Here is a 24091-nt window from a genome sequence, read left to right as displayed (position 1 = left end):
CATCACCATACAGTAAACGTTCACTAGTATCTGATTATGATTGACACGTGTTCAATTTCCTCGCCAGTTCAATTTGCTAATTGTAGTTAAGAGTTAAAACCAGAGTCTACGAGGAACCTTCGTGCCGAAGCTCAACACCACGTCTGATAAGTACGTGGTGAAATATAACAAAAAAAAAAAAAAAAACCTTAAAACTAACGCTGCTGGCCCACCTTTTCTTTTTTAAGTACTTCTCTGTTATCCGTTTCGTTCTTTCTCTCTCTCTCTCGTCCATGGATATCGATTTTCCAGACACCACGATTATTTTTAATATCTATTTATTCTTGTATTTTAATTTTTTTTAAAAAAAATTATTTTTTTTTAAATTTTAAATTTTTAAATCATTTTAATTTATTAATATTAAAAATAATTTTAAAAAATAAAAAATATTATTTTAATATATTTTAAAATAAAAAACAATTACAATCATAATTCTGAAACACACGTACGTCGTGTCTTTACAACACAAATCATGTCTTCAATTGCTAGAAAATTGCTTCAAGCTCCAACATAATCCCGACATCTAATCTATTTTGGTATAGTTTATCTTTTCCGCTAAATTGTGTTTTTTTTTTAAGTATATTTTTTTTTGTATAGTTTCATCGCTATCATTAAAAATAATTTTTTTTAAAAAAATTATTTTAATATATTTATAAATTAAAAAATTAAAAAAACAATTATTATTACACTAACAAATATAAAATTTATCCTTAAACAACCACTTCACTTGGACTCTCAGCATCTCCTTCGATGATGATAAGGATTCTATCGATCTCAAACTTTCTATTTAACATATATATCTCTTTTCGAGAGGACAAATATATAAAAGAAATGGATAATGGAATCAGTGTTCAAAATTTTTTTTTCTGGCATGTATTAGCGGGTGTTTGAAACAATTTTCATTTTCATGTATTTTTTAAAATATTTTTTATTTAAAAATATATTAAATTAATATTTTTTTATAGTATTGTTTTAGAGTGACTTTTTTAATGTATTGATGTTAAAAAAATATATTTTTTATTTTAATATATTTTAAAACAAAAAATTATTTTAAAAAATATCATACATTATAATCACAAACATCCTTCTAGAGGCTCAATGGATGAAAAATGTCATTTAACTTTGGGCAAAAATAAAAATAAAACACAATATATATATATATATATATATATAGGTCTTTCAACTAGTCTTTTGACAAAAAAATTTAATCAATTAAATAAATTAAGAATGGTTGCAAAAAAATAATATTAATATGTCTATTTGCCTTCTTTTTTCATGCTGGATAATTCTCTTAACATTTGATTAATTGTGAATTGAGTTTCATAGTTTAATTTGATTTATTTTATATAAGAGTTATTATAATATCATGATTTAAATTATAAATTTTAAATATTAACTCGAGCTGATCTAAATCGATTCAATATGTTGTTATTTGAATATTTTATAAGAAATATGTTGTTTTGAATTTTTTTAAAATAAATTATATTTTCATTAATTTTCTAGATTATTTTTGAATCAGTCGAGTTGATATATTATATCTAATTATCCCTAATTTATTTATTTTTTTACTGAAAAATATTAGTTACATCTTGATATTTTTTCATGTTAATAAAGAATAAAATTTGATAAAACCCATACATGGAGTTCTGCACGACTCTCTTGTCTGGCATGAAAGAGGTAGGAATATACGAGGCCAAAACTGTCTTTTAGCAAAAATTTAAACCTCTGGCAATACAATATGACCGTTGCTTGGTGGGCACAAATATGAGGTTTTACTAAACAATTATACATCTTTTCACCCCTGTCCAAATTTACACGAATTATGAAGCTATCAAACACAAAATCCACAATTAAAGATAATTTTACTTGTCTATTTTTTTTTAATTATGTTAAAGGTTTGTATGACGTAGTTATATCATGAAAATATTATTTTCGTGTAAGATAAATAAACATTTTAAAAATAATATTTTCATGTATTTAAATTATTTTTTTACTTGTTATTGTCCATGTAAGAATCAAACAAACACCTTAAAACAATATTTTTATATATTTAAACCAATTTTATATTTGTTTTTATACCCAAATAATTTACCAATAATTTCATTAAATAAGAAGAAAACCCAACAAGGAAGACGCAGTAAATATCATTGATTAAGAAAATACTTTAGCAATCAGAGTTTTTCTTTCTCACAAAGCCAAAAGAGAGATGTGAAGGCTGATGGAGAAAAGTTGAGGATTGTTCAGAAACAAAGTAATATATTTTTTTTTAAAAAAAACAAGTAAAAAATAAATGAAAACCATAACTTCATATTTAAATACAATATCCATCCATCTAGAAAAATATAAAATTAGTTTTATAGTTTTCTAAATCTGCACTAAATTTGAAAAATATATTTTAAAGGTTTTCTACAATTTGTTTTACTAATTTTCCATAGTTTTTCTAGATAAAAAAAACACATTCAACTCTTTTATTTTATATAAAAGCACTTTCTAGCACTGTAAAAGATTCAATTTTTTTTTTTTTTACATTTTTATATCTAGTCAGTGACACAAATTTAATTTTTATTATATATCTAATATTTTTTTCTTAACTATTTTCATGATAATTTTTAATTTGAACAAGGTAAAATAAATATCCTATAATTAGATTATCATAAATATAAAATATTAAGATGAATATTATAAATTATAGTTTTGATTATTCATGACAAATAGTTGTAATCTTGATACATATCTTTTTTATATATATCCCCAACAAATAAAAATATTTTCCATTTTTTTATTAAAAAAAGAAGATTAAAAAATAAAAATAAAAATAAAATAGTTATTCTAGTCAGTGAACACACTCCAAGTATGGCTGGCCATAAAGTTTTAAACATTTTTTTAACCTATATTTATTTTCTAGATATTAGGATAAGGGGATCGATATTTTTTCCTTATTAATTTAATACCCCAATAACCAAGCATCAAGTATTTAATAACCGGGCCACTATTTAACAGACAACTAACGTTAACATTTCACAAGCCAGTTAACATAAAACATCACCTTTTAAATATTGGCTGGAAATCTTTTTTTTCAAAGACAAATGTGTTTTATGGAGGGAAATTGAAAATCATAGTTGATGCGAATTGACTGTCCTACCCATGCTTTACGGTATCTTGGACGAGGTATTTTAATTAAAACGTAAAACCCCCAAACCCAAAAAGACACTACAAGTAAAATATTGCCAATCGCTCTCTCCTCGTAGAACCCATTCGCTTTCTCTTTCGAGACCCAATCTTGGTGCAACAACCTCCGATTCGCTTTGTCCTTACCGGTTTAGCCTCGTTCACACTCTCACACGATTCCGTAGGATCCTACAATCCTGTCTTCCTCACCACATTAGTAAGTTTTCTTCTTCTTCTTCATATCTTACCATTCCCAATTTTTTTCCAGCAAGATTGCCCGTACAGATTTTATTTTATTTTATTAATTTTCTTGAATGTAATGTTTTGATTAAAGGTTCTAAAACGGGTTTTTCGTAGATCCAGCTCTCGATCTTTTGAGCGCCGAATTGCTGTAATTGCCGAGTAAGATCAATGGAGGTTATTTACTTGTGAGTTTTATTGAAACAAAGAAGTGAAAGTTTTAAGGATTTTTTCAGAGAATGAGAGAAGGGTTGAGATCTAGTGTTAATTTATTGCGGAAATCGGTGAAAAATGAGGTTTCTCCGAGTGAATTGACTGACGAGGAGAAACCGAAATTGAATCAAGATGAGGCGTTAAGAGAAGACATGGAAGTGGATCAGAGAGATGGGTTAAAAATTGAAGAATGTGAAGGAGGGAGTGATGCGGGGGAGTGTAATGCTGCTGAGACTAGTAAAAGTAGAAGGAAAAGAAGTAGAGTTGCTAGCGAGGGAGAGAGCGAGGATGGTAGCTCGCTCAAGGGCAAGAGTGGTGACGGGTCTGAGAAGAGATTGGCTGAGGTGAAAAAGAAAGACAGTGAGGCCTGTGATCACGAGGAGGGGAAAACATTAAAGCGCAAGCGTGGGAGGCCTCCCAAGGCTCAGAAGAGTGATGGGTCTGAGAAGACAAGGATCAAGGCGGTAAAGGAAGAAAGCAATCAATATGTCGGTAAAGAGAGTGAACAGCCAGATAATGAAGTGAGGGAAAACTTAAAGCCTAAGCGTGGGACACCCCCCAAGGTTCAGAAGAATGACGTGTCTGAGAAGAAAAGGGCCGGGGTGGAAAGGGAAGAGGGAAATCATTATGTTGGCGAAGAGAGTGATCGATCAGATGATGGGGCAAGTAGAAGATTAAAGCATAAGCGTGGAAGGTTCCCCAAGGCTCATAAGAGTCACAGGTCTGGGAAGAAAAGAGGCAAGGCAGGTAAAGAAGGTAGTGATCTATCTGCTGGTGAAGAGAGTGAACAGTCAGATAATGAGGTGAGTGAAAAATCAAAGCCTAAGCGCGGGAGACCCCCCAAGGCTAAGAAGAGTGACAAGCCTGAGAAGAACATTGAGGCGGTTGAGGATGACACTGCAGAATCATCTGGTGAAGAGAGTGATGAATCTTATGGAAAAGTGGGGATGAGGTTGAAGCCTAAGCGTGGGAGACACAGCAAGTTGAACAAGGGCATAAAGGTGGGCGGGCCGAGGAAAAGACAGTTGGGAAAAAAGACAAGACATAATAAGAACCACAATGTGGGAGCTAGAAGTGCGTTATCTGGAGGGAAAAAATCTAATGCAACGGAGTTAGCAACAGCTAGGAAGATCAAATTCATTAAAGATGAAAAGGAAGAGGGGAGAAATAAACAGAAGGCTGTAGTGAGAGATAAAATTATAGAACTTCTTTTGGGTGCAGGCTGGACAATCGAGCATAGACCTAGGAATGGTAGAGATTACTGCGATGCTGTGTATGTTAATCCTGAAGGAAGGACCCACTGGTCTGTCACCTTGGCTTACCGGATTCTTAAGCAGCATTATGAAGGTGGCGGTGGTGATTCAAATACTTGTAAGACTGGTTTCAAGTTTACTCCTCTACCAGATGATGAACTCAGCATACTAACAAAAATAATAGGCAAGGAAAGGAGTGATAAAAATAAAAAGAAAAAGAAATGGAAGCAAGGTGAGGGTGAGAAAACGGGTGAAGGAGTTGCAAAACTGAAAAATAAGAAAGGAAAACTGCACAAGAGAAAACTGGATGCTGCGGCAACTCCTGGCCGTAAGAAGCTGAAGGACAGGACAAAACATAAATATTCTCTCTCCGAACAGGATGACTGTTCTGGTACATCAGACGACAGAACAGCAGTCAAGGATCGTAAGCAACTCAAAACACATAATAGAAAGCGGTGTGCTCTAATGATTCGCAATTCTAAGGAGGGTGCAGATTCAAATGGTGATGGATATGTGCTGTATAATGGGAAGCGAACTGTACTTGCCTGGATGATTGATTTGGGCTCTGTGCCATTAGATGGAAAGGTGCAGTACTTGAAACGCAGGAAGACACGGACAGTGCTCAAGGGTAAAATCACAACAGATGGCATTCAGTGTGATTGCTGTGGTGAAACTTTTGCAATCTTAGACTTTGAGTCTCATGCAGGCAGCAAATCCTGCCAGCCACTCAAAAACATATGTTTAGAGAACGGACATTCACTCTTGCAATGCCAGCTAGAGTCATGGAACAAACAAGACGAGTCTGATCGTAAAGGGTTCCATTTTGTTGATACTGATGATCAAGATCCAAATGATGATACATGTGGGATTTGTGGAGATGGTGGAAACCTGATTTGCTGTGATAGTTGCCCATCAACATTCCATCAAAGCTGCCTAGAGATAAAGGTATGTCTTTGCTTTTGCACTCTTATCATGTTTATTCTCAAGGTCCTCCAGATTACTTGTACCAGAAATATTCCTTCAGGTTATGGAATGCCTAAAAGCAATAAAAACTTTAAATAGAGTTCCCGTATTAGATATTAAGAAATGAATGGTGGAAAATATTCCCGTGAACTCGCCTTTCCATAACATGTTATTTATGAAAAGTTTGAGATAATCTTTTTCTGCTGTCACTTGTAGAATTGAGTTTTGTTCTATATAAATGCTGCCGCGTAATTAATAGATTGTTTTCATCTTGCAACAGATGTTCCCTTCTGGAATCTGGCGTTATCCTTAGCATCTTATTTATGAAATGAGATCAGCTTTTTGCTATTACATAGAAATGAGTTTGGGTTTCTGTAAATGCCTTCATGTCATTAATATTTTTTTTTTCCTTGTGGCAGAAGTTCCCTTCAGGTGTCTGGAATTGCACGTATTGTTCATGCAAATTTTGTGGGATGGCTGGTGGGGATACATGTCAGATGGACGAAAATGATACTGCTGCCCAACCCGCATTATTGGCATGTTGCTTGTGTGAGGAAAAATGTAACGACTCTATCTTCATAGTGTTTTAATGTATTTTGCCCTTTCCATTTCCACCATGCTAATTTTCTTCTATTTATTGTTATTTAATAGATGTACATTTAATAGACATCTTCTGCTGCAGACCACCACTCTTGTATTCTTGCCGAGAACACTGTAAATGATGGTTACAGCAGTGTATCCTTCTGTGGGAAAAAATGCCAAGAGGTATTTTTTAGTCACCGTGTATTGTTATAGAGTATAATCATGGATGTTCTATTGGACTTGAAAATCAAAATTGTCATTTTTAGAATTTCTTTTTCTTGAATCTGATTCTTGATTTGCAAGTGGCCAGAAACCTTGGTATCCTGTAGCTTATTGCTTGGTTTTCTTAAAATAAAATGATTGGCCCTCAAAAACCTTTTGTATGAACTTCCTGAAAACTTGATTGTAAATGGGTGTTCTATGTCGCAACTCTGAGTTTGAAGTTGAAGAGGTTCCAATTTTTGGAACTTGTTGCAATCTCATCTCAATTGGATATGAAAGTGATTGTAATTTGGTCCTAATAAGACATGGAATCATCTTTGCTTTTGCCGCAAATTTCCACATGTTCTGTTGGCTTGTAAACCCTGGTTATCATTAACCCTTTTTTGACTCACAAGAAACTAATTGCTACCTGCAAATTAAGTGTGTGAGTGGTCAGGCTTTAGAGAAATGCATGTATAACTCTGGGTTATTAGTAAGACCTTGATTGATTGATCACTGCTATTGTTTCATTCATTATATGCAATTCGATCAGTCCCCTAAAATCTGCTATGGTTCACATCATCTGCAGAGTGGGATTTGGCAAAAGTAGTCTGGAATATTATTAATTGATTATTGGACTTAGTTGTGATCTTTCATATTATGTATACTTGGAGATTATACATGTACTTGATAAGTGCTCTAATATCACTAGCAGCAGTTTATTTATCCTGAGTTCTCAGTAAAATGAACTGCTTTTATTTAATAGTTCTTTATTTAAACAGGTTTTAAGATAACTCGAAAATGAAATCTATTATGTGCATTGCAATTCACCAAAATGGTTTTGTTTCTGTCAGTTATATGATAAACTACAGGCACTTCTTGGGGTTAAACATGAAATGGAAGAAGGCTTTGCGTGGACTCTTGTTCGCAGATTTGATGTTGGCTCTGATATTTCTCTTAGTGGAATGCATCGGAAAGTTGAATGTAATTCCAAGGTAGCTGTTGCGTTGCACATAATGGATGAGTGCTTTTTGCCCATGCCTGACCATAGAAGTGGGGTCAATCTGATTCGTAATATTGTATATAATTTTGGGTAAGCCCAGTTATATTATAAGCATGCTTGAAATTTTCATCATTAAGCTGAAAGAACCAACATTGCTGATCTCTTCTTTTTTTCAAATTTCCTTTTGGACTTTACTTTTGTGGATGTGTGTTTTTTTTTTTTTTTTTTTTGGGGGGGGGGGTTTGTTAGTTCTTTGTGAACAAATCGCATTGTTGGTGCTCCAGCTTTGCGAGAAACTTTTTATTTTGATGTTGAGGTTTTTAGTGTTGGAATCACAACACACAAGCCTAGACAAGAGGTAGCCTTTCTCTTTTTCCCAATTGATTTCCACCTTTAAAGTATATTATAGAACTGGATGAGGAAGAGAAACTCATAGAATGACTGTTATATTGCTCCAGAATTGCAGATTCATATGCTATTGAACCAAGTAGAGAACAAGGGAAATTGACACTGCATACAATTCTCTTTAACTGCCCTACCATATTACGATGTAGTATGAAATTATGCTAATGGTGAAGGGCCCAACTGCTTGTTGGTGTTTGACCAAGAAGTAGTGTTCTGTTGTGCTGTACTATGTCTATACTGGACACATGTGGTATTTTCTTTCGTATCTCTAGCCTTTTAATACTTAGTTCACAGCTAAGTTGATAATATTTTCTTGGAAAGTGGGTGGTCTATTGCTGGTGCATGAGGTTTTTTCTTTCATTTTTGTAGCCTCTTAATACTTAATTTACAGCTAACTTAATATTTTATTGGAAAATGGGCTTTTGAATATGAAAAAGTTGTGGTACTTTCTTTTATTTATTGTCCTTACCGTTCTTGATGTATGCTAATAAAAATTATCTGCTACACTGTGTTTGCTTTATGCCATCATTAAAATTTTGTAAGTAATGGTTTTCTTAATGAATTTTAATATTCCTTTTCAGGTCGAACTTCAATCGACTGAACTACAGTGGTTTTCTGACTGCAATTTTAGAGCGAGGGGATGAAATAATCTCGGCTGCATCTATTAGGTACATCTCAGCCTAAATTTGCTTGTTGATTGCGCTGCATTGTGATTTTTTATTAATGGTCAGATTCTGCCAGTATGTAGAACAAAATTATTGGAGATTATATTTGGAAAATAATGCATCTGGACATGGAATCATTTGTTATAAATATTTCTGGGATCATGCACCGAAAGTTCTCTACCTGATTATTCCTTTTTGCAAATCACTGCCTATTGTACAGTGATTGGATGTTTTATAATTGAAGACATCAGTAACCATTGCATGAACTATTTTTTACACAATTGTGGTTTTCTTTTCTATCATTCTATGATTGATCATTGTCTTTGTTTTGTGAGTAACATTCATACTGGAGTCTTTTATTTTGGTTCTGAAAAAAAAATTAGATATTATAGAAAACATGGCAAAACTAAATTCATGTGAACTTGCCTCTTTTCTACTTCTGAAGTTCCACCATCTGCTACCATTTTTTTTGTCATCTCATTACCTTCACTGCCAGTTAGCAAGGGGATCTGGTGCCGATGCAGCCGATTAGATTGGTTTTTGGCTCTTTTTTGAACTTTGGAGTACAAATTTAGTCAGATTGCTGCCTTTACTGTCTTCAGCTCCTTGCATCACGTTCTTTTTTTCATCTTCTAGCATACTTGCATCAGTATCTTTTTTGTATGTTATGTACATGAAAGAATGTAGTCCTCTTGCTATCTACTTTCCCACTCGTTTTCTTCCTCTTTAAATTGGAATAAGAATAATGCAAATTGTGCTGAACTTTGATGCTAAATTTCTGTCTTCCTTGTATTTTCTGTTAATCAACATGTCCATGCATGTTCTAGTAGCAATTTATGACAATGTAAAAAAGTCACAATCACATTAACCTATACTTGGTCAAATAGGATCCATGGGAACCATTTAGCAGAGATGCCATTCATTGGGACCCGCCACATGTATAGGCGTCAAGGAATGTGCCGCCGGCTTCTAAGTGCAATTGAAACTGTACGTTTGGTATCTGTTACCTTCGCTGCTTTTTGTGCGTGTTTGTGTTTTCTTTTGTTGCAGATTAATTATACATATGATTGGATATTTTGTTCCTTGTGGGAATTCGTTGGAATTTTTGGGTTATGTAACGAGTGTTAAACTCTTTAGCACTTTGTTTCCTTCTGGTTTGATGTGCAAGAACTATTTTGCTGTTCATATGATTAGAATGTATTTCCTATATTTTGTGCTGCCTGCACAAGATAGAGGTAGAGGTGATGACAGGAAAGGAAAATCACATTTTCTTTAAGCATTGAAAGGAATGTGATAAATGATGTGAGAAAAGGGGAAATAACAATGAAAAATTGTGTGCTGCCTTGTTTCGTATCAAAAATTGTGAAATAGTGACCAATATGAGATGCTGGAGAGTACATTATGGCTGAAATTTGTCTCGTCTAACTGAAGTGCTACTCTTTTTCCAACAATCCTGTCCCCCTGTAAGAATTTGACTGGATGTATCTCTGATCTGATGAGATGGAAAACTCTACTATTATTTGTAAATTTTGCCAACTGATTTGAATTCATGTTTATGTCAAAATAATTTTGCTTTTGCATGAAGTGACATTTAATTGTCACTAGATTTTTTGAATTTCATTTATGCAAAACACCTTGTTGCCTCACTTTTTACTGATTTTTGCGTACAATTGATCTTTGTTTCTCTTTTATGAAACTGTCATTAGGCACTCTGCTCCCTAAATGTCGAGAAATTGGTCATACCGGCGATCTCTGAGCTAAGGGAAACCTGGACTTCTGTTTTTGGTTTTAAGCCACTTGAAGGATCGAGCAAGCAGAAAATGAGGAACATGAAAATGGTGGCATTCCCTGGCATTGATATGTTACAAAAACCATTGTTGAAGCATCATCAGTTTGCTGAAGCAAATATGGTTTCCACTGAAGGTATTTACTGTGTTAAATCTTTAATTGATGATAAAACATGCAACTTTTTTTGTTTCCTTGCAGATAATTTTTTAACACATCTACATGCAGGCTCCATGGAACTAAAGGAACATCATACCATGGATGAGACATCAAGTAATTCTGATGAGAAATGTTCACCAGTGAGATTTGATTTGAAAGTTTCCACTGAAACTAGTGCACCTCATACTGGCAAAATAAATGATCAAGCTGCTGCAGTTGAATCTGGCTCCATGGCTGATTGCCTGAATGATACTTCTGACATTACAAGTGAAAATGCTACCCTATCCACTTGTCCCAAGGAAAAAACGGGTGGTCGATTGAGTGTTGTTCCTGATAATCTGAAGGGGAGAGACAAAAATACTTTGAAGACTCCTGATTATATGGGTGATGCTAATGAACAAACTAGAGAGGTGGCTGAACATCAGGGTACTGTTTCTGGTTTCATTGCCCCCTCCGATGGTAAGAGGAAGGTGAAAGGGGATGCACATGTGAACCAGAGTGGTGTTTCTGAGGTTGAAAGCAAACTGTCTGGCATATCTTTTATGGGGTCTGAAGCTGCTGACTTTCAAGGACAATGTCAGTTAGCTTCCAAGGAGGATACAGAGAATGTTCCTTGTGAAGTGAAAGTTGAAGATAGCAGTGATAGACAGAACCGCAATTCTGTGCATACCTCCTCTGAGATCATAACAAGTCAACCCCGGCACTTGGTTTCCGAGCTTGAACTTGAAGTTTCAGGTACCAATGCTGCTCATCATGAGTCTACCACCTGCAATATTTCCGGTGATGTAGCTCAATCAACAACCACACCACTTCCTCAGAAAGTGCAAGATGATGGTAATGATCATTGTGGTGTATTGCCTGGCAACCAAAATATTAGTTCTTGTCAGGTTAAGGAGCCTATTTCCAAGGAAATGGTTGTCCTTGCTACCGCTGATCCTAATTCTGATGTCACTGCTAAACGTGATCTACAATCTTGCAGAAGCAATGGATTTTGCTTTGCCACAGAGCTCGGAGTGAGCTCTTGTGGAGTTGATGTAGATAGAGTCCATGACCTCAAAGAAGTATCGGACACAGTTCAAAGTGATGCTATTTCTCCTTATGGAGGTTCTATTTCTGATGGGCCTCGGATGAATATCAAATCTTCAGAGCACGCCAATTCTGTTTCTGAGGTTGAGCCTGCTAGTTTGACAGGGGGCATCTCCGAACCTTTATGTAATTCAAGCTCTGCTCGCCTGCACTGTGCCTCTGGTGGTGGTAATTCCTGCGGTGCACCTGAGGTGATAATTTTGTCAAACCAGGCTAGTTGATTTCCGTCTGTGCTCTCCTTTTGGCAATAGAAAGCAAGAAAGTTGTGGATGGCAGCCATGGATAAATGTGGTGAATTTTTCCTCAAGCAGAACTTAGATGTCTTCTTTACAGACCTCATCCTGCGATTTTGTCATTGATTAGGATGCCAAGATAGCACTCGAATGCCATGTTGATGACTGACTACAGCTTTGGCAGGTGTTTGCGGTACCAAGTTTGTCATCTTAATATCATACGTGCATCTAGCATTCTAAAGGAAACTTTTTGTACAGTTACGAGCCTCTCAAGTCATTAGTTATTTCTAGCCAACTCATGTTAGATTTAGATGTAATTGAGGTTTGTTCATCTTGGACCTCTCCTGTGCCTAACGCAAATGGAAAATTCATTGATGAAAAATACGAAAGAGCCTAGATTGATGTGATTCATGCTTTATATTTCTCCTCCGGCGGTCGTGTAAGTGCTGATAAAATGGCCTTTCTTGATATGCAGTCGCATGTTCGTGTTTTTGCCCGCCGATAACAGCATTAGTTATTGACTATATTATTGACTCGTGTGATGTTGTTAGTTGGATTAATTTATTTTTAATATAAAAAATAGATATTATTAATATTATTTTATAAAAAAATTATAGAAATTAATTTGATATGACAAATTAAAAAACTCAATTCTTGATAAATTAAATATTAAAAATAAAATTGAAAACAAAAATCTATTAAAAAAATAATAATAAAATAATTTGATTTAATCAGAGTTAACTTATCAAATTCATGATCGAAGTTATGGGATGAGAATAACCTCATAAAAAACAGATCAAAACAAATCATGAAGTCTAATTCTTAATTAACCTAATGTTTAATGATGAAATTGAAGGAGGGAAGACATTTAAGAAAAGGGAAAAAAAACTCAAGTCAACCGAGTTAACTTGTTAAAATAATAGTCTGGGTCATGAGTTTGGGGTATAAATTGAAAAAAACTATGAAACCCAAACCCTAATAAACTTAATGTTAAAAAAATAAAAAAAAAATTAGAAAAAAAAACACACTAAATGAATCAATAAAAACACTATTCTAGTGAATAATGTTATGTAAGAAGAGGTACAATAAAAAAAATCATCCCTTAGTTTTTGTTAAATAGATTTGTAGGTTCGCACTACGTCGCGGGTCAGAACATTTTTGTTATTTGTAAAAAAAAATGTTCGAGCGATGCAAACATGTTTTAAGAAAATGAGACTCAGCATAAACCTGACCAAGAAAAAAAATGGAAAACTTGTAAGAAACGACAAATAAAAGCACTCAGGATAACCTGAGTTGTTTTGAAAATTCACAAAAAATCATATAGAAAACAGATAAAGAAAACATAGCCTAATCACTAATGATATAGATAATAAATGATGAAATTAAAAAATATAAATTTAAAAAAAAAGAAAAAAAACTAAATAAATATAGACGAACCTTTTAAATTTTGGTTACGGTCTCAAATTCACAATCAACTCGAATTACTCTGTAAAATTTATGATATGGAAAAACCTTGTAGAAACTAAACCGGAACAAGTTTATTCATAATTAGTTTAAGACAGAATAGCTATAGCCTATAGTTGTTTGACTGACAAGGGGCAGAACAGTCCACACACATTTTAATCTCGGCAAAAAATCATTCTCCTTCTCCCTCAAAGCTAACTATATATAAAGCTGTCTCCGCATTTAGGGTTTTAGACTTTGTGATTTGCCTCCACACTCAAAAAGCAGGCGCCGCTTAGCCAAGGACTCACTCTGTCTCTGAAACCCTAGCCCATAGCCATGGTAAGCGGAATCTACCTTCCTCTTTTCTTTCCTTGCCTTCCCTTCTTCTCTTCACGCATGCGATCTATATAGTTAAAACACAGTATGTTTAATTAATTAGTGTTTCTTTGTGATTGAATTACTTTGATAGGCTCTTGTAGCAAATGAGGAATTCCAACACATTCTTCGTGTTCTGAACACCAACGTTGATGGCAAACAGAAGATTATGTTTGCTCTTACCTCCATCAAAGGTATTGGTCGCCGTTTTGCGAACATTGTCTGCAAGAAGGCCGATGTAGACATGAACAAGAGGTACTTGCTTTTTACCCTTTCCTTTTTTTAAAATATATTAACCTGCTATAAATTGCTCGATCTGGCCTTTTGTGTTTTTGAGAATATAAGTTTATCTCCTTGATTAGTCCATCACGAAAAAAATTTAAATCCTTTTGCATCTCTTAATAGAAGATATTGCTTTTTCTGCTTTATTACTTTATAATAGTATTCAATTTGTTTGGCAATGTTCGAGAGAGTTTAGAAATTTGATAAATTTGTGCTAGAGAAGAGATGAATGGTTTTATCAACTTTTGCTGAGTTGCTTCTAGTCTTTGTGTTGGTATATTTTTGGGTTTGTTGCGGTTCTCCTTGCCAATTGATATTCATAGTTTGCTGTTAATTGCTGTCAAATGTAACTAAATTTTGATTTGATGTGTATTTGCTGTTGATGAATGTTATCAATTTGACATTTGGGTGGCTTTGTTTGTAGAGCTGGTGAACTGTCAGCTGAGGAGCTTGACAAGCTTATGACAATTGTTGCTAATCCTCGCCAGTTCAAGATTCCAGACTGGTTCCTTAACAGGCAGAAGGATTACAAAGATGGAAAGTACTCTCAGGTTGTTTCCAATGCATTGGACATGAAGCTGAGGGATGATCTTGAGCGTTTGAAGAAGATCAGGTTTGCTCTGATTCTTAGTAGAGGATTATTTTAGAAAGAAATAAGATGCTATTGTCTTTGTTGTCACTTTTTTCCTGTTAACTTTAGCTGGTATGGTTCTTTTGTGTAGGAATCACCGTGGTCTCCGTCACTATTGGGGTCTTCGAGTGCGAGGACAGCACACCAAAACCACTGGCCGTAGGGGGAAGACTGTTGGTGTCTCCAAGAAGCGATGATCTTGTTATGCAGAACGGGCTCGTTTGCTTTTTATGCAGTATTTTTCGCGTTCCAAGTTTTTTCTTTTTCAAACAAAAAACCTTAATATAGCTTAGATTGTTTGCTTGAATTCTGTTGTGTTTTGTTGGTTGAATGTTTCTCTATGCATTGCCGCTGAGAAGATCATATTTTTGTTTAAATATTTTACCTTGAGATTACCCTTTAGTCTTTCTTGTGGTATTCTGATTTCTGTTTTCTGATGGAGTCGTATGCAAGAACAAGGAACATAAGTGTTTCCTGTTGTGTTACCAATGCAACACGACTTTGGATGGGATGTAGAAGCTGTACGCATAATTGGTGGATAATATGCAAGTTCAAGCAAAATCTTGTCAAATTCTTAATACCAGCCGGACTGTCCTACACTTACATGTTGTTGGACAAATATTGGCCATCTCCCCCAGCTTGGATTGATTTAAACAGTCAGTGTGTATTAGGAGGGCCGTCAACAAATCAGATTTGATGAATGGACGGGTTTGTCGTTTTCGGTGGAACTTGATACTGAAATACAAGTGAACTGGAGTTGCACTTAACTTGAAATTATACTTGTGTAGATTAGGTGGCATTATTTGCTCATTTGGATGTCTTCAATAACATGGCATGCTTATATGGATGCCCCGTTGCGCTATTTCCGAATGCCTTTTTCAATCCTTTTCTAGGGAAACCACGAATCAGTGCGCATGTATTTTAGGGTATCGGAATCCAAGTATGATAGCTAGGAAATTGTTAAAGATTCTGCTGGTGATGGCTTCCAGCATAACAAGTACTAAACTGGACATTGGCCAACTTCTGCGATCCTTTGTTTCGAGGAGATGGTCGCCTGCGGCTGGGATAACTGCTTGTATCTTTTAGAGTGATGACAACCAGTGGTAGCTTGGAGATTTTCAGTATAAATTTAAAGTTAGGGGTGAGTGGAAAAACTGATTAAATAGAAAAAATAATTGAAAAAATCAAACCGTGAAAAAAACTGATTAAATCGATTAAAATTTTAAAAAAACCGATCGGTTTGGTTTTGGTTTTATAAGCTTGAAATTGAAAAAATTGAATTGAGCCCAAACTGGAAAAAAACATATCCATCAGTTTCGATTTGGTTTTGGTTTTTTTTTTTAAATAATTTTAATTTAATTTTTTTATATATATAAAAACTAAATCGAATAAAAAAGAAATCACCCTGTTTCTATAGAGATGCGATGTGCTGTTTAATTAGTTGACGAAAGAAAATCTATCAAGCCGAAAAGATTCTTGTGAGACTCCAGAAACTTGAAATTTGTTTTGTGGTTCACGAATCATTTGTTGCCTCGTAGCCGTCGTTTTTCTATACGTTCACATTCAAAATGCGATGGATGGTGAGTATGGGCTTAGTGAACTGGATTCATGTGTGCTCATTTTTCTTTGGACTGGGCTTGGAGCTGAATTTGATCTTACAAAATATAGTTTAGCTGTTTTCAAAGCTCATGGGCTTGATCCATTGTTTTGCAGTATGAGCCCCACAATATAACTCAGCTATTTTAATCGATGCGCTAGATGTCCTTTTATGGGCTGGAATGCTAGATGTGAACCCGTGGGGTTTTTTATATATATATATATTTAGTTGTTGCAAACATGTTTAAAGAAAAGTAAAAAATTGAGATTCGAGACATAAAACTGAACAAGTCAAATAAATTTGTTTTATTTTAATTAGATAATTAAAAAATAAGTAATCATAACAAATGGAGCGTATAAAGAAATAATCAAGATAATTTGAAGAAAAACAATTCAAAAAAGGCAACGATATAGCTCAATTCACAACCAATTAAATAAGAAACATGAAATAATGTAAAAAAAAAAAAAAAAGAGCTGCCTTGAGTCAACCCGCGTAAGTTTAAAAAACCTGTAACTCGGGTTGGTAATAGAGGTCAAGCCAATGCAGGTCAACTCACCAAACTCGCGACTCATGTAATGAGATCAGGATAACCTAATAAAAAAAAATCACAAAACTTAATAAGAAAAAAAAATAATGCCAAATGATAAAATCAAAAAAGAAAATAAGTAAAAGAAAAAAATTAAACGATGTCAACCCATGTTAACTTTTTAAATTCATGACCCCGCTCATTAGACCGCAAGTACCATATCTGAAAAAACCAAAAAACTTAATTCTCAACCAATTAAATATTAAAGGATAAAATTGAAAAAAATTTCAATTATACAACAGGATCCAAAAAAAAAATAATTAAAATAATGAGGATAAAAATTGAAATAGAACATAAATTAAAGGACTATTATAAATTTTTGATTAAAGGGTGAAATTAAAATTAAAAATTAATTTAACAAAAGAACAAGAAAAAACAATTAAAAAAACTAGGATCAAATTGAGAAAAATAACATATCACAAATTGAGATTGAAATTTGAAATTAAAAACAAATTGAAATTTTTCAAAAGGATCAAGAACAAAAATTAGTAATCAAATGAATAAGGACCAGAGTTGAAATCTCAATAAAGAAGAAGACAACTCTGAAATTTTAAATTCCCAGCATGAATTTTGAGGGGAGGAGAGAGCAAGAAAAAGAATTACAAATTGAGATTGAAATATAAAATTAAAAACAAATTGAAATTTTTCAAAAGGATCAAGAACAAAAATTAATAATCAAAGGAATAAGGATCAGAGTTGAAATCTCAATAAAAAAGAAGACAACTCTGAAATTTTAAATTCTCAGGATGAATTTTGAGGGGAGGAGAGAGAAAGAAAAGGAAAGCATTGCTGATGACAAACCGCCTCACCACCACTGACACACACGACTCTAACAGGAAGAAGACGTTACGAAGACTCTAATGACGTGATGAAAGGGAATCTTTAGCCGCCAAGAGACGTCATGCATGCTGCCAGAAGACAGTGAGCGCATGTGTTGCACGCATTAGCAACTTTTAGTTTTTTAATTATATTTTATATTTATTAAAATATTAAATTAATCTTTAGTCAACTTGATTATAACTGAAAAAACCAAGTTAAAAATACAAAAAAAAACCCTTAGATGCTAATTTTAAATTTTTTGCTTTGAAAGGTATTATAGTCATTTTAATGTGCTTTAGAAATATGAAAACATCGAATTGTCCATGATCAATATGATAATGACTAAAAACCCTTTTGAAAAGATCGTATAACCCTTAATAGCCAGTTCAATGATTTTTTACGGGAAGGACAAAACCATCATTATAATATTCTCGTGATTAATGATTTCTCTGCTGATGAATAGTGTTTTCCCCTCTCGAATTAGATTTTGTTAGTGTACATATATACAGAGATAGCCCGTAAGAATTCACAACATAAACTGTACGCTAATTGATAACTAGACTTCTTGGAAAAACTATTATCACTTAAGATAAGAAGTAGAGTTTGTTATTAAAAAAGAAAAAAGACATTGAGCTCTGCAAGGTGAGAGTTTGAGTTCATTCTATTCCTTATTGAGACATGAAAATTTTACTAGGATTTATATTTAGAATCATTTTTAACTAGTAATTAGAATCTTTATTAAACTATTATTTAAAATCTTCATTGGAAAATGATAGTTGGGCTTAGGGGTGATTATTTTTTGTTCGGTTCGGTTTTTATTAAAAAAAAGTAATTAAACCAAATTTTTTTATAAAAAAAACCGAAACTGGTTCAAACCGACTGGTTTTGCCCATCCACATTTTTTTTTCTGGTTCTCCACGAGTCCTCCACTAGTAAAATCAGTGGGACTATATTCTATAATTTTGGTGCGATTACTTATCAAAGGATTGAAAACCCTGAACTGCCCAGACCTAAAAATACCTAATAATAAATATCAGACTCGAGTATTGGTTTCATCGACGAGCCTGTGCCAAGCAAGAGACCTTGAGAGGGACGAAACCGCATGTTGAACCATAATTTTTAATCATATTTATGGAGAAACAAATCATCATCAGTGGCCTCTGCAGCTTTCGCTGAATCTTTTGTGGCTCATCCTCGTCCTTAAAAATATAATATTGCGAGGGAAACGGAGGCCGAAGATCAAGATTCCCTAGCTGGTTCTGCCTGTGTAAAACAGTATTTCTTTTTTAATCAACACACAAATCTGGCCACTTGTTAATCCACTAGTTGTCTTGATGCAAAGACTCTTCCCAAAAGGAAAAAAAAACAAAAAAAAAAGCTGGATTTCTGTTCATGGCTGGAAGACAAATCCGAACTCATCTCCCTTGTGTAAAAGACAACGTTTTGCCCTTAAGATTATCTTTCTTGTCCTTTACTGGTCACTAAATTAGTCTGTAATTCCCTCACCACAGACATTTTTTTTTATAGGTTCACAGTTGACAGGATTTGACCCTTTCCAGCCCTAATGTTCCCGTGTCCATATTAATTACCTCTTCAAAAAAGCATGATCTTATGCAAAAACATAATTATTAACAGGCGACGAACAATCGGTCATCCAACGAAGACTACTGGCTTTGCGTGGAGGTTCACTGCAAAATGGAAAACGTAATCATATCTAATTTACTTTTGATAGAGCATGCCCTAAAAAAGTTCGATTTTTATTTTATTTTCGAGAAAAAAGCTACAACGTTCCAAAAAAAGGATCACAAGTTTGGGAGACCCAATCGTAGAAAAAATATAATTAAGGACCTCGAGGTTTTTTTATAACTGGAAATAATACAAACAAATTGAAAAAAAAAATACCAGCTTAATAAATACAAGGACCAAAAGCAAGATGGTTGTTGTGAGGGATAAGGTGCTGTGATCGAAGACAAGAGGGCCATCTTAGTTCCCCACATGTATATATTGCTAAATTATAGTTAAAAGATTATACAATCATTTCCCGACACACCACATTGCTACATTATATGCACTGCCGCGAAATCCCACAACCATCGGAAGAAAAATCCTCTTCCCGGCGGCCACCATCTTCCGTCATTTCCGTTGACAAAAGACTAACAAGAAGATCAGCAAAAGCACCAACAATGAACTTGTGGGTACTCTTTGGATTGAGAGAAAGATAACTCGATAGTAGCTCGTGCAAGTACTCCCAATTAGCCTTGACATCCACCAAGTCGCGTGCATCTACCATCTCCTGCATGGATCGCCGGAAGTCCATGTACGGGTCGTGTGAGTAGGTGGAGACAGCCATACTGTCTTTAACGGTTGGTGATTTTAATAATTGGGGTGGTTGTTGATCATGTAAAGGATGGCTATTGTTACAACCGTCAAGTAACAAAGACTTGCCAGTGGAGTGATTTATTATCAGACCATTGCTATCAGGTTGCGGGGCTACTAGATTGTCCGATGATTCTGTGGAAGTGACAATGGACGGTGTAGATTCAATGATGGAGTTGGAGCTGCCGGGGGAGGAGAAAAAGAAGCGCTGAGAGGCGTAGACGCTGGCGAAGTCAGGTTCAGAGGAGGAGGAGCTGGAAGAGATGGAGGTGGAGGTGGAGGCGGAGGCGGAGTCAATGGTGTGGTCGTAGAGGGAATTATAGTTTTTAAAGAGGAATGGATGGCTGTGATCATCTGGGGTTAGTGGGTTAGAGGGGGGTTGATGATCAGGTGGTAGTGGACGTTTGATCTTATTGATGAAGCAGAGATTGAGGTTTCTTCCTGCTGTGCCAGCCATTCTTTCTCCTCTTCTCTCGGTATTTTATTTTTCTGATTGTGTGCGAAAGAGAGAGGAGGAAATGTGAATCAAAGATAAATAAACAAAAAGAAATTGGGCAGGTGATGCTGTATTTATTCGTGTCGGTTCAGAGAGATAGAGGGGAGGGTCCATCATGGTTAATGCCTTGATGGTGCAAGTTGTTACTAGTTTCTGTAGTTTTGGTTCGAAGGCGACTAGACAACGGTAAAAGACTGTAAGCTGGACAATTTATATGTATTGCAGGGCTGCTGGAGTCCTTAAAGTAATCTCCTTTTCCCCAAACTTATCGATGCATCCAAAGCTAAAGATAATAAACAAGCTTAAAACTTAGAAATTTAATAAGCGAAAAAGTTTGTAAATATAAAATCCAAATTCATAACTTTATTTTCTCTAAAAAGTAACACTCATGAAATTTGTCTCATTACAGGTTTACAAAACCTTAATTAAATTAGAAACCATATCTTATAAAACAAAATTAAAATCTTAAAGTACAAAGAAAGTAATTATCAAATCCAAAACAATAAAGGAAAATAACAAAATCAACCCAAATCGAGGGCCCGGGGTGGAATTTTTGATATCTCAAGATCTGACAGTCCGCTTAGTGCTGAAAGGGTTATCAAAGAGAAAATAACCTCTATAAATACTTTAAAAAATCTAAGCTTAATCGAACGGTCGGATAAACAAGTATGTCTTTTTTAGGCTATCTTTATGATTTGAAGCGACAAGACCTCCTCTCGAGCCAAGGTTGACCTACAAAACCCTAAAAAAGAAATAGTAATTTTATTTAAAAAAAATTAAGGGGCAAGAAATGCATTAAACAAGAAAAAATAATAGTTTGGGCATTGTGGCTTAACTTGTCTAACTTGTGATCTAGATCATGAACTTAACCGGGTTTAAATTTTTTTAAAAAACAAAATTATATTTAACCCAAATACTAAATAAAAAATTTAAAAAAAAAAACAAAAAACAAAGCCTAAAAAAAGAGCCTAGACACACACGAGCCTATGAAAGGAATGGCTCTGTGCGTGGGCCTTAAAGGATCAGATGACTTATTTAAAAAAAAAAATGCAAACAATGTGTCGTTCATAAATGCATTCGCTAGGCCAACCATATAATATGTCTACGGTAAATTCTTATCTAAATATAGCAGATCTACACCTGACTGTTTAGAATCCTCTATTATTTCAAGTATGGTTACCAATTAAAATGCTCAAGTTTTTAATGAACAAAATACATATGTTGAAGTTAAAATTTGTGGTGATTTTGCAAGTGAGATTAATTAGATATAACTGCATATTTGACCCGCGCGGAGGGCGAGTAATTTTATTATTATATATATATATATATATATATATATATATATTGAGAGAGAGAGAGAGAGAGGCTTTTTCAACACATTTTTATCCATGAAAAAAATTCTTAATAAAAGAATAAAAAAGTTTATGAATGCTTTTAATTAAATAAATAAAAAATTATTTGTGTTGATAAATGTAAAAAAAAAGTGTTGATGATAAGTAAAGACTAAACTAAAAAAATCAAGAAATAAATGTATATCAAGATATTTGATCTAACATGGTCGCGTATTTATTTATGTTTAATAACTTTGTTTCTTTGAATAAATTATTTGTTAATAAAACAATTACCTGTGCAAATAAAACATAAAAAATTTATTAACAATAACTAAAGATTAAACTCAAAAAATATAAATATAAATGTAAATCAAAATATTTGATCTCACAACACGGGCAATGCATCCAATTTTGTCTAATAACTTTGTTTTTAAGAATAAATTCTTTATTTAAGCAAACAATAATAGAATCGGCATGTACTATGTAGTGGGTCGGAACATAATATTTTTATTTAAGGCCAAATAAATGTTCATGCATCACTAACATGTTTTCTAAAAAAAAAAGACTCCGACAATGAATTCAAAATCAATTGCATACTAGGTGATATTTTATTTAATATTGAGATTAAAATATATTTGATTTACATAAGTCAACCAAGGTTGACCTACGAAACCCGCAAGGATAATCTTGCAAAACAAAATAGAAAATATATTAAAAATAAATAGTAATTGTATCTTTTTAAAAAAAAAATTGAGTGACAAGAAATGCATTAAACAAGAAGAAAGAAGAAAAAATAATAGTTTGGGTGTTGTGGCTTAACTTGTCAAACTTGTGATATAAATCATGGACTTAACCGGATTTAATATTTTTTTTAAAAAATTATATTTAACCTAAATACTAAATAAAAAATTTGAAAAAAAAAACAAAGAATAAAGCCCAAAAAAGAGCCTGGACACACATAAGCCTTTAGAAGGAATAGCCTATGTGCGTGGGCCTTCAAGCACAGGCCCGGACGCCTAGTGTTGGTTTAGTTTTTTTCTTTTTAAAGGGTTGGAATGGTGGATGACTTATTTTTTTTATAAAAAAAAATTTGCAAACAATATATCGTCTGCCAGCTCAGATTTCGGGCACCACTATGGTGACTAAAAAGTTAAGCCAGTGGGTTTTTTCCCCCCGTAAAACCCATAATTTTAAGTCATTTCAACCAAAAAAACCTTTCCACTTTCTTTGAACATCCATAAATCAATTCATCAATCAAAAAAATAATTCAAAAACCCAAAATCAAAATAGGTTAAATTTATCTTTCTCGAATTAAATATATTTTTTAGGCAACATTGAACTCTAAAAAACCACCATCAAACTCTTTTAATCACATTAAACCTGTGGACAACAAGAAAAACTATTTTGGTGAATGATGACTTTCTCTCTCTAATGATGAAATTCAACAATCTCTCTCTCATCTCACATCAGAAATTGAAAAATAATACAAATAATATTTTTTACGAAAATTGAATTGTAAAATAATTTAGGGATCGGAGAGGTATAATTGGTAAAGTTGGATGATTGAAGTGAATTTTTCACGAGAACTTTAAACTTGCCATCCATTTTTGATGTCTTTTCCATATTGGTCCTCCTTCTTTTAATCTTTTCTCTGATGAACGAACTTGAATCGATTGTCCTTTAATTTGGCTCCAAGAGGATGCAATCCCCCCTTATAAATAAATAAAAGGTTTGAGGATCAAATTAGAAAAAATTTAAACATTAAGTCACAGTGAAATGTGAGAGCATGAACAATACAAATGTGTACAATAATTCTCCCAAATATTTTAGAGTTTTTGTTATCCTTTTTTTTATATATAAAAGCATTATTTTTTTTAATATTAAATTGACACCAACAAGTATTTTACAAAACATCCACATACTGATATATTTGCCTTATAAATGATTTTGATGATCACTTTTATATATACATACTTAAAAATTTGTCATAAATTTTGTAAGCATTTAAAGGAGGTTTAAGGGTGGGTTTGGTATTATGGTGTAGAGTGTTTTTTACTTATAAATATATACAAATATTGTTTTTAAGTTTTTTTCATCAACATATTAAAATTATAAAAAATACTGAAAAAAATATTAATTTAATATTTTTTTAAAACA

At 33.6% G+C, this 24091-nt stretch overlaps 3 protein-coding genes across 5 annotated transcripts; 2 read left to right on the top strand and 1 right to left on the bottom strand.

Moving 5' to 3' along the window:
• Positions 1–3232: 3232 nt before the first annotated feature.
• Positions 3233–12402, top strand: LOC7480692 (uncharacterized). Of its 3 annotated transcripts, none has more exons than XM_052450612.1 (9): positions 3233–3424; positions 3565–5858; positions 6299–6437; positions 6559–6641; positions 7514–7752; positions 8649–8735; positions 9620–9719; positions 10439–10655; positions 10746–12402. In XM_052450612.1, the coding sequence occupies exons 2-9, from the start codon at positions 3687–3689 to the stop codon at positions 11981–11983; spliced, it is 4275 nt and encodes a 1424-aa protein (XP_052306572.1). In that variant the 5' UTR covers positions 3233–3424; positions 3565–3686; the 3' UTR covers positions 11984–12402. The 3 variants fall into 3 exon arrangements, with proteins under 3 accessions (XP_052306572.1, XP_024451388.2, XP_024451389.2); XM_024595620.2 differs by having other exon boundaries at positions 6296–6437; XM_024595621.2 differs by having other exon boundaries at positions 3542–5858; positions 6296–6437.
• A 1211-nt stretch (positions 12403–13613) lies between these two features.
• On the top strand, positions 13614–15131 carry LOC7480033 (40S ribosomal protein S18). Its single transcript, XM_002302072.4, has 4 exons — positions 13614–13780; positions 13911–14071; positions 14523–14711; positions 14821–15131. Exons 1-4 carry the CDS (start codon positions 13778–13780, stop codon positions 14924–14926), a joined length of 459 nt encoding a protein of 152 aa, XP_002302108.1. The 5' UTR covers positions 13614–13777; the 3' UTR covers positions 14927–15131.
• A 4428-nt stretch (positions 15132–19559) lies between these two features.
• Positions 19560–20829, bottom strand: LOC7480032 (transcription repressor OFP12). The gene has a single exon (XM_002300800.4). The coding sequence runs from the start codon at positions 20562–20564 to the stop codon at positions 19794–19796; it is 771 nt and encodes a 256-aa protein (XP_002300836.2). The 5' UTR covers positions 20565–20829; the 3' UTR covers positions 19560–19793.
• Positions 20830–24091: the final 3262 nt, after the last annotated feature.

This window comes from Populus trichocarpa, chromosome 2, assembly GCF_000002775.5.
Source record: "Populus trichocarpa isolate Nisqually-1 chromosome 2, P.trichocarpa_v4.1, whole genome shotgun sequence".
Lineage (NCBI taxonomy): Eukaryota > Viridiplantae > Streptophyta > Magnoliopsida > Malpighiales > Salicaceae > Populus > Populus trichocarpa.
Note: the sequence above shows the minus strand (reverse complement) of the source record. Positions and strands in the feature narration are given on the sequence as shown.